This window comes from Ceratosolen solmsi, unplaced genomic scaffold, assembly GCF_000503995.2.
Source record: "Ceratosolen solmsi marchali unplaced genomic scaffold, CerSol_1.0 scaffold6, whole genome shotgun sequence".
Lineage (NCBI taxonomy): Eukaryota > Metazoa > Arthropoda > Insecta > Hymenoptera > Agaonidae > Ceratosolen > Ceratosolen solmsi.
The window spans coordinates 7,040,983-7,053,054 of NW_011948414.1; the positions used below are offsets into that span (position 1 = coordinate 7,040,983).

Sequence of the window (12,072 nt, forward strand, 5' to 3'; positions counted from 1 at the left end):
CCCCCCCCCCCCCCCTAAGATACTGTAGGCCATTATTGACTGGTAAAGAGTAGCAATATGGTATTGGGGCATTCGCATGATAATCTCAAATTAATGTTACGAATTAGCATAATGTAGATCGTCCAATTCTTCTGGAAAATACAACCAAGAATATGTACCACATTTATAATGAAGTCTCCTACGTAAAGATGAGGATAACTTTTGGTCTCCTTATCTTTATATGCTTATTGGAAATTTTCCTGGGCAGGCAAAGTCTTAAAAATTTTTAATCTAAAAATTCAAAAATGTTCTAAAAATATGCTTTGTACGGGAATTGAATTTGAGTGTCTCTGCAAATACGCTAGAAATCTTCTACAATAGTGCTGATAATATTAATAATAATAATAATAATAATAATAATAATAATAATAATAATAATAATAATAATAATAACAAGAACAACAAGAACAACAAGAACAACAACAACAACAACAAAAACAACAATAATCTACTATAAATTTCGATAATAATTATCATAATTTTAATGCAATATATAAGTTTAAACTTGCCAATATTACTTTATCATCAGTCGTTTTATTTTAAAATATATATGGTAATTAAATTCTTGATTGTCAAATATTGTATTTAGTAATAATGTTTATTTAAAATATGGACATGAATATTGTATGGCTAAACAAAAATATTTCGACGTAATAGTTCTGGAAAAAATATTTGTATCTAAGAGTCAAATATATAAACATGTTGGTATAATGAAATTACATGTTAATTTGGAATAATAATAATGAAGTTAAAATTATGAATTTATCAATGTTATTGTTGTAGATTAAATTAATGCTACAAATCAAAGATTACACTCGAAAATTATAAGGATTATTTTAATGCAAAGAATGCAAAGAATAAATACTTTTCAAGTATTTATCGCAAGGGGCTTGTATTTACAAAAATATTTTTTCCTATTATATTACATTCATATTCGTGTATTTTCAAATTTAGATAAGTAACTTTAGAATTTATGAGCAATCACTGTATTTATTGTATTTATTTATATTGGCGGCCATTTTATAACACGACACAGACATATAGCTTTCTTTAAGGATTAAATATTTCACTGCCAGGGAATCATCCTATTTTTCATTATTTTGTATTCATAGCGCAAGCATAAGTAAAGTATAAATTCTTTTAAATAAATACACATTGCGATATATATGGAATGCTGTTACGTGAAAATATAAAGTCTACGTGCATCATCGAATAGGATTATCGCAGCGAGTAATACTCTATGATGTTCCAAACGATAAAGCAATTAACTTTCGGAAAACACGTCTGCATAATATTAATGTTAATAATGGTTTTCACACGCAACACACGCAAATTTATAACATATAATTTGAAGATTAGAAAATAAAATAAATACATACATTTGTCCAGTATAATTGGTATTTATGCGTAATGATAAAAGCATTTGACATGTAGGATTAAGGGACAAACTTTTCGACTGATGGGAATAATCCATAACTTCGATCGTCATTTATTTCGAAAAAGTCTATGCAAATTCCAGTCACGAAGAGATTCCAGAAATATATATATGTATAAAGTGCTTTCCAACAGCGGCATCGCCTTCAAGAGTTATCGCGTCGATTTTCGAGTTCAGAAGGATTTATTCACAGTCGTCGGCAATCTCGAAGAAAGTAAAACGCCTTTCGCTAACGTAATCCCTTTGTATAATCGAGATCTTTAATTCCTTGCGAGAATGATACCCTAAAGAACCGAAGGTCGTCCAAAAGTCGTAGTAAAACGTATTTTCATTCTTCTTATCTTGGTTATTATTATTTTCATCTAATCTCCGTGCGATCTCGATTGATACACGAAGTCGAATGTAAAAGCCAAGCCACAATTTTCACCGAGCATTTCTTCTTAATGCGGATCTTTTAACATGATGCTATGAAAAACATTCCTTTCCTTTTTCTTTCGTTTTTTATAATATAGTAGGCTTCGTTTGTTTTTAAATGGGATTGTCAATTTACATTTATCTATATTTACGTATAACACACATTGGTATTCAAAATGTCGTAGAATTCGTTAACATAGATAAAAGCTTAGATTTAAATCGCTAGAAGCCCTGTACCGAAATTTTTGTAGACGAAAAAAATCCCGCAAGACATCGATTTTCGTATGCTCATTAAAAAAAAAAAGCTTAAAAAAAAAGCATTTGAAAGAGGCTGTAAACAGGCCGTATATGATTTAGCACGAGAATGCTCGTGTAAAATTTTAAATTGTTTCAAATAAATTTCTTTTACCTTTTTTCTTTTTTTTTTCTTATTTTTCATCTTCTATGAGGTACTTCTATAGATCATCATTTTCTGATAAGACGAAACAAGGTAGGAAAATCTCTTGAAAAATCATTTTCTAAAACCATAAATGTGAATTTTGTTTTATGATCGCTAGAGACGCATTATAAAAGATTTTGGATTGCCCTGTTGTTCTTTTAATACCAAATAAAGAATAGTTTCGAGTAAATGACCGCTTATATGTAAAACATTAAATAAGAAAATGTTTTTTTTTTTTTAATTAAAAATTTTATGTAAATTGGGATATGTCTAGTAAAATTTTGAAAATTAAATAGCAATTTGTAAGCGATTTGCAATATTTTGGTCCTTAATTATGTTGCATCAAATTTTATATTTACAATTTCATTTTGTGTAATATCAAACGAAGCAAATTCTATGAAGCTAACTAAAAATTTTAAATTATTTTTTAAGAATTTCGTTAATAATGAAAAACACCATCTAGTATATTGATGAAACAATCGAAGTATTCAAGCATTTTATTTTAATGAATAGGCAAAGTATGAGTGCACAAATTAAAATTTTTATATTCAAATTGTTAAATAGATTGTAGGTATGTATATATGTGTTTTCGAAAAAACGGAAACTATTGGTGAAACTATTGGAAAAACAAAAGATAAGTTACGCATTCGGTCTATCGATTATGTTTATTTATTTATTGTTTATTTATTGTTTGGACGAGAGTATTTACACAGCGATTTATTTATAATCACATATTTGTAGAACAGTATAATTTATCTGCCTTATAATAATTATCATTAATGTGTTTTGAACAATGGATTAAAGTATGATTTTCCTATTTTTCGTATGTGATAGACTTGTCTACTATTATAAATGCTCAATTATATATATAATAATTCTGCCTTTATGCATAAATTTTCTTATGCAATGAAGCTGGTAAAAAAAAAAAAAAAAAAAAAAAAAAAAAGGATAAAGTAATACAAAATAACAATGGGAAACATTATTTGGGAAATTTAGAAATTACAATTGGCCAAACATCGTTTAATACGTGACTTCCAAAAATCCTAAAGTGTTTACTACTTTTCTTTTACATAATTCACGTGCTTACGAATCTAGTCGTATTACTAATTTCTGTAATGCATGAATTCCCATCCGTAACAAGCGTATAATGCGCTTTATAAGTACTTAATAACTCGGTAACAAGTTTTTAATGTTAACGAATCCGTGAGTAAATAAAATTCGATAATTGAAAAATTAAAACTAATGTATGCGCAATGTACAGGAATTGCGAGGTATAATTTTGAATAAAAAATAAATTGCCAGTAATGAAGAGGGTAAAAGAGAATGTTAAATATATTATAGAAATTTATTATAATAGGAAATTCTCCCAAGGATTTGGGTTCAACATAGTATGCGTGAAAAAAATGTCGATCGAGCTTGAAAAATTACGAAATGCATGTTCGATTGTTTTACGCACATCACGTATAAAAATTATACATATAGCTCAAAGATTATTCAGCCACTTTATTTTATAAACCTATCAATTTAAAATTTATCTTTATAAGCGTAATATTACGAAAATGAATATAAAAGGGAGAAAAGTATCATTATTTAGATAAGCGAATTGAAATAAATTCTTTATGAGTCAGGAGACGTGTTTACGTACGTGTCTTAAAAGAGTGGAGACGCCTTTACAGCTTTGGCGGGAACTAATAAATAAAAAGTCTGAGGCTGCAACGCGCTACGAGCTTTTCCATTCTCGTCGTCGACGGTTTATGGTGCACAAGCCATCTTAGTACATAACAGATAATTAATATCGACGGCGATACGCACGCGCCACTAATTGCCACCTTCTCGGCCATGGTGACCTCGTAAAAACGAGAGCAATTGGGCTTTTCCAGCGTCGATGATCATTACTAGGCACAATAATAAATAAGGATGGAGGTGGCCGGTGCCATCGCAACACTGCTAATCGGCAAAAGTGAGCTGCTCGTCATCAAACGGGAATATACTGCCAGCTCCGTTGCAAATACTTTATAGCGAGTCTTTGGGCGAGGAATTGGGCCTCGGCTATTGGGCTGCCAAGTTATTAGATGAAACATTGAGCGATTACGCGCGTAAGTAAATGACGATGAACCGGGAGTTGGGGGGGGGGGAGAGGGTGACTCGCAAAACCGTAAAAACCGTAAGTCTTTGTTAACGAGGCGAGAAGTAGAAGCGAAACATTTTCTCTCATACGCATCGATAAACTCTTATCTTCTATATTTCTCTCCGAGGTTTTTGTTAATTTTGTTTTTTTTTTTTTTGGGTTTTTTTTTTTTTTTTTGGGTTTTTTTTTTTTTTTTTTTTTTTTTTTTTATGAAAAAGGAACAATTATTTAAAACAGGCTTTATCGTTAAGATTGGCATACGCGTTTTAATTCATTGCTCTACATACATTCATTGTCAATTTATCGTTGTATTTTCTGATTTTTGATTTTTTTTTCACTAGACCTTCTTCCTTGTGCTTAATCAAATGTCAATTGTTAATTATAGGAGAGATTTTTTTTTTAACTGGACAGTACATCGTTCAATATCGAGAAAATTATTTATCAATATGTGACTTAAGTTATATTTATGTATGTCATTTAAACAAATAATAATAATACACATATATATTGTAAATAGACATGCGTAAAAAATCATAAAATCGCATTAAATTCTTTTATAAATAATAAATTGTCATAAGATGCATTGATGTGCAAATAATTATTCAAATTTTTACAGAGAATTAAATGATTATTCATTTGGCTCTTTATAATTTCGAAAGCATTTTTTTTTTAAATTTTCAGAAGAAGAGAACATTCAATAATTGCAAATAAAAGAGCAGTCATTTTAAAACAATTTTCCATTTGCGTTGTGCAATTTTATCTTCCATACTTTATTCATCTTATTTCATTAAACTGCAAGCACCAAGTTTTTTCAGCTTAAAAAAGTTATTGTTTGGTTTTGTTATATATCCAGTAATGTTTAGTTGTATTAATCATTTGAAAGAAATTGCAGCTCCGTGTATTCTCCGACATTTAGCATTTAATTTGTAGTTTTTAATCTTTTTAACGTCTTCATTTCCTTTTCACCATTTGATTTAGCGATTATAAATAACCTCAAGTGGATACACTAAATATTGATCGTATATAAATCGTAGTTAATGTATCCATTAAACAGTTCTTATTAAAATATTAACATAAAGAATTAATTGAAAAATCAATTCTATACATTTATTCCAGCATTGTTTTATCTAATTGTCAGGATGGTATATATTTTTTAAATGAATAAATAAAAGAATAAATTATAAATACATACATAAATATATATATATATATATATATATATATATTAATATTGATTATTCTCATTTAAATATGCAATATTTTATTCATGTTTTGCATGTAAAGGTTTTTCTTTTTACGGATTTTCCAGCTTAAAATCATATATTAATGAAAAACGAAATAATAGCAAGCTTTTGGTCTTAAAGAGTTTATACTGTGATTTCAAATTTCTCCGTATTTATGAGTTATATTTCATAATAAAAATTGACCCAATTTAAAGTTTTCAAAGTATGATAAAAAATATTGACCTTTTTAACTTCAAATAAGATAAAAGCGACGCTATTTATATTCCACATAAAAATTTAAAATGTGATGAATCTTGGCATGTATCATAAATAGACAAATCTGTAGAGTAGCGAACGTTGGTCAGAATTTTTCATTCAGATAAACTTTGAATAGCTTGTACGCGAAACCTTTCAAAATCTCCATTTAAATGTACATCAAATGATAATCAGATTTTTCAGAAATTTAGTTTAATTCGTTTAGTTCGCCGATGACAAACACTTTGTTCGTAGAAAATTGTAAATCATCGATGACTGTAGTCATGGGAAAAATGAACTGTACGAGCACAATCGTTAAGCGGTTCATTTAAATCATAAGGAGCAACAGAACTCTAATTTGCTTTTATAAACATTATTGTAATAATAAATGTAGAATTAAGATATTCTTTGTAATTTACTGACGAATGGTACTCCCATATTTAATATATATATATATTATTTTTTCCTACATTATTATATGCAAGTAAGTGTTTCAAAGTTTATTGATTTTTTTATTCTTCTTTTTCGTAAAAGTTACTCTTTTAAAAGAAAGTTATTTTTCGCGCAGAATAATCCTCGAAAACTCATGGGCAAAAGTCAGCCATCAGGAGGCATTTTTAATACAAAAAATGTGGAATATATGATAAAATCTACTAATGCTACATTCATTCAACTTTTATGCGCATCGGGTAAATAATGCAAAGTTCTTCTTTCTTCCTATTATTACGTTTGAATTATACCTACATCTTGATGATTTTATATCGTAATTATATTCCTATACATAATCTTATTATGTCTATAGTTATATTTTTATATCTAATACAACGTTAACTTCTACTGGAGCAAAGGACAAAAAAAAAAATTGAAATATTATTTACTTCGTTTTGAAATACTATTAACTTCATGTTAATGTTATCTGCCGATAGTTGATAATTTAATATATACAAAGGGGAAAATTTTTCATTTTAAAATTTAAATTTAAAGTTATTCCTTTCGATGAAATGACATGTTTCCTAGAATAAAATTCTTTATTATTCTTTTTAGCCTTCAAACTTAATATTGTAAACCTTTTTTTACCCATTTAAATTAATTTTTATGTTAAAACGACACAAGATTAAATCTAAGATAATAAAGGCAACGCCCGTTTTGCTATATGTGTGCGCGCGCGCGCGTGTGTGTATGTTATCAAATAGCGACAAATATTATAAAATGGCTATTATTATGTGGTAATAAAACACAATACTACTAATTAATTAAATAGCTTTGTGTTCTTTATTGCAAGCTTGTTTAAAAACTGCTGGAGAACATTGAAAAACAAACGGGAAACTCAATAATAATGCAACGATGCAAGTATAATCATGGTAAAAGCGTTGGTGGTACATCTTGTTACTTTTCATCAATAAATAGCGTTTCTATTATTTTTTCCGGAAAATAAAAGTCGACAATAAGTATTTGTATGGAATGGAAAAAATACACAAGACATAACGAATGTATTTACTAATGGATGGCTCAATTTTTCTGCTTTTTTTTCCAACAAAACAAATCGCCAGTTCGTTTAATAACTTCATTAATTTAAATTCTATCGATAATGTACGTATCTCGAATGAAAATGTATTTATTCCTTACACATTAACTAAGTGAAATATCAAAAGCATAAGGAATTAAGTCTTGGAATAATATTGTACATAATATTATTCATCCTCCTCATGCTCTATGTTTTATTTTCGTTTGCGTAGGTTTGTATTTTTCGTTGCTAAAAATTGCCCAACAAGAATTGATTGCCATCCATTTAATGCGACACAGTGGATTGGAAGTAACGTTGCGTAATTAAATCTACACATCCAATAAAGCGCATCTTTTTGTTCCTCGTGTATTGAGACTTAGCGGAAATTGCGGGAAGCAAAGCTAAGCGTTAAATACCCCATTGGAAATGACTTCAGCGACAAAATCGGCGATACACTTTTGCACCGCGGCTCCATAAAAGTGAATTTCCAGCGACCGCAAGACCCGCAATCAATTAACCCAGATGTAGCTGGAGGGAGATCGCGCCATTCCTGTCGACCTGGGAAAAGACTAGCGATAGAAGATTGGCTAATAAAAAATAAAGTCGCGTATACACTGTTCGCAGAGATCCTGGAGGCCCATAACCGGGGCAGAATAGCCTCGCTGATCGGCGTCGAGGGTGGTCACAGTCTTGGGAGCAGCCTCGCTGTACTCCGGACCCTCTACCAGCTGGGCGTGCGTTACCTCACGCTCACTCACACCTGCAACACACCCTGGGCAAAGAGCTCCAACGTCGAGCAGAACGACGAGCAAGGTAGGGTTAACGAGTTCCCTATTATTCCGGCCGTTCTTACCCTTGCTCTGCCCCCCCCACCCCCCCCCCCCCCCCCCCTCAACACCATCCACCCTTTCACCGAGGTTGTCGCTTAATTAGACGAGATTCGGGGATCGGATGTCTCCCCGAACTCGCGCTGCTCGCTCACATTTGCTTGTTATGATTGTTTAATTAATGCCGAGCTCCCGCAAGAATAATAAGCGTGCCGCCTTCGCGTGCGACACAGCGAGGCAGAATAATTTATCTTCGGGAGGAAAGGTTGGACGAAACAGTTAAAACTCCATTTCCAAGGACTAATAAAGCTCCATTATTCAAGATCGGCTATTAATATTCAATTAATAACGCGACTATGGGGGTAGAGGGGATGAGAGCCGCGTGAGATTGCAAAAGGCAAACGAACTAAGATGACGTAAAGCGTATTTCCAGACCCATGAAAATCCTCAAAGTCCTAATATTTCACGACACTACAATCTACTATACCATGGTATTAGGTATTCCCCGGGTCTACGCACGCGTGTATTAATTCGGCTTTGTTTTTGTTTGTTTTCATATCAGATGTACGATAAGCGCATCCGAATGAAAAAAGGAGATTATTCGCGCGAATTTGTTTGCCTCGCTTTGCCATTCTTTTTTTCTGTTTAATTCTTTTTTTTTTTCTTTTTTTTTTTGTTCTTTTTTTGTTTTTTTTGTTTTTTGTTTTTTGTTTTTTGTTTTTGTTTTTATTCCCCTACGAGCCCTTGAAATAGTCGACGATGATTTATTTATTTTGAAATGTATTCTTTTAATCGCGTATTTTAGTCGCGCGTGCACGTGCGCCTTCGAATCGCGAATGACCGAATGGCTCCGCACGCTCCTCTCTCCCCGTCACTCTGTCCCTCTCACTCGCTCTCTCGCTCACTCACGCACGCGCACTCTCTGTCTCTCTCTCTCTCTCTCTTCTTCCTCCTATATGCGGGCGTGGGTACTCGTATACACAGGCTTTTTACAAGCGCAATCTCGTCAAAGTTTTATAAATAAAGGAAAAATATCACTCGGCACTACAATGCTCGACGTGCGTAAGCGTTAAGCAAGGATACAAGTGCTCGCAAATTAGCCTTCCAATTATTTTATAGGCGGCAGCTTTCGTTATTGCCTAATTGAACTATAATAGAATCGGTTCTGTCAAGCACTTTCAAGTGCCATTTGTCAAAAACAGCCAACTGGCTCGACTGATCGCCGATTGAGTATTTCCAATGATCGTGTATTATCATGTTTACGTTTCGCGTACGCCGACAAAGCGACAACGGAGCTAACGGAATTAAAATTAAGCCGACGCGGAGACGGAAAAGATCGTGATGTAATGAGGTTTAAGGTAAGAAGACGATTTGGACGTGACTTATCAGTGAGGCATTTTACATTTCAAGCTAATGACATGTTATTGGGCTACTCGTTGCTTGAAATACATTCTTGCGTTCCGCAGTAGAAGTCGCGCGGTTTAACATCTCTGCGTTCACGTTTAAATGGTCCGAGATTAGCCAGGATTTCCCGCATCCTTTAGCCATGCTTACCCTTGTTCTATGTCGTGTTTGCGGATACTTGCTTGCAGTAAGGTGTATTAGAACGTAAATTATGGAAGAGCGATTTCGTTGGGTATGCGGCTGGGGCTGCCGGCCAGGTGCCAATTATTATTACAGATGAATGTTCATTTTCATTAGATTACATTTGCAAATTTTGAATTGTAGCAAATTGGAGAAAATTCTTCGGAATTCATCGCTTAGAAATTTATGTTTAAGTTAAAGATGAGCGGTAAATACATTTTTCTCGAGCTTTGCTTTTAAATTACCAACTAAGCTTTCGTATCGACATCGGAGATTATAGAAGAAACAAAAAACAACGGATAATCATTTGTCAAGCCTCTATGTAATTTTGTGAAATGAGAAGTGAATGCAAGTATTGTAAATAAAATACTATCGAGAATATATATGAACTAAAGTTTATGTTTGATTTTAAAATACTAAAATACTACTTATGATAGTCTAAATATACTTCCCTAATAATCGATTATTCAATATATATAGTATTTTTACTCTCATTTGATGTTTACGATTGAAATAAAACTATTTCCCACTCATGTCATATTGCTTTTAGTCGTGTTGCTTTTAGGGTAAAAGAAAAGTAGAAAAATATAGAGACGATTGAAAATATTATTTATTCGACTAATCGACAAAACCCCGTAAACGCACAATTTATATAACTTTCGATATTCCAAACAATGAAAAGTTGCGATTGTCGTATTCTTTGTAAATCTTTAGAAACATTGGAAGAATTTACAAAGCATTTGATTAAGAAGCCGAGGGCGGAGATATAATTCAGAATATTTTTCACTATTAAAATCTCATTAAAGACATTTAAAAACGTTGAAGAACGTCGCTTGGCTTAATAACTAAGAAATTTTCAGTTTCACCACTTTACCAACTTACCAAACTCTGGCCAAGTGTTTTTGTAAATTTTTCGGAAATCCGCCTCACCCCTTTTCCTCCCTCTTCGTCCAAACTTCTTCTCTCGTACAACCTCTTCATTCTCCCTCCGTCTCCCCCCCCCCCCCCCCAACCCCCCCCCCAACCCCCCCCCCCCCCACCCCCCCCCCCCCCCCCCCCCCCCCCTCCCAATCCCCTCCCCTACTCAGCCCGTCCCACCACCATGTACCGTGAGACTTTAATTCTACCACCAAGTGGGCATCTGACAATTTACCCCTCGACGAGCAAAACGCGGCCTCGGCTTCGGCCTTATCTCGTCAACTAATTGCCGCGGTAAATCGACGGTCGCCAATCTTGCGGGACTAGATCTTAAGTTCCCGAGGGAGGAGGCAAGTCGAAGACCGCAATGGGGGAAAAAGAAATCCGTCGTCGTTCGCAGGTGGCGGTCTCACGACGTTCGGCAAGGCCGTGATAAGAGAGATGAACCGTCTGGGGATGTTGATCGATCTGAGCCACACGGCGCGCAGGACGATGAGGGACGCCCTGAGGACGAGCAAAGCTCCCCTCATATTTTCCCACTCGTCGGCCTTCGCCATCTGCAACTCATCCAGGAACGTGCCCGACGACATACTCAAAGAGCTGGTGCGTATACTTCACCATTATAATTAGCACCGACGTTGTTATTAGCATCGTCATGATTATTATTGGCGTGAATGTGGAAGCCCTGTGGATGGAAACTCGCGCCCACGGGACGATTGTACCTGGGCTTTAATAGGATTCTTGGGCTGCGGTGCCTGTGGGAGCTCTTCCTCTTAGCGACACGCTGTTATTACGGGAGCATGCGACGTGGACTTGGACTCGGTCGTGCAAAAGGAATCGTTTTTCCGAGCGCGGCTCAAATGGATTTCAATTGCTATTGTGCGTTGTCGCCGCTGCGAGAAAATATCGATTACGTCGAGGGAAATAATGGTGGAATGATAGTAGCGCTAGAGAATTATAGAAAACGGTCGCTGTAAGTAAGGTAGCAATTAGCTTATAAAGCGCAAGAGAATATAATTTAGAAACGTTTAAATGAAACATTAAATGGCGTTTTTTTTTTCTTTTTATAAAATTACCAATCCTTGTTATCTGTATTTTGTAGTGTTTTAAGTCACCCTTAAGGATATAATTAATAAGCGCCTGAAAATATTCGTTTAAACTGGCGAATACTTACATATGCATTCGAATAGACGTTAAAGTTTAAAGTGAATACAATTTTTCATGCAGTGTAGTTGTAGCGATTACGTCGAATGCTTTGAGTGGATCAACGTGGATTGAAAGCATAGAGATAACTCAGAGAGAAAGC

At 33.8% G+C, this 12,072-nt stretch overlaps 1 protein-coding gene across 1 annotated transcript in view; it reads left to right on the plus strand.

Moving 5' to 3' along the window:
* The window catches only part of LOC105368388 (dipeptidase 1), a 36,316-nt gene that overhangs the window by 7,004 nt on the left and 17,240 nt on the right, over window positions 1–12,072 (plus strand). Inside the window, exons 4-5 of the mRNA XM_011507397.1 lie at window positions 8,062–8,250; window positions 11,167–11,369. Of these exons, the coding sequence (XP_011505699.1) occupies window positions 8,062–8,250; window positions 11,167–11,369 (392 nt within the window). The remainder of the gene's footprint in view (window positions 1–8,061; window positions 8,251–11,166; window positions 11,370–12,072) is intronic.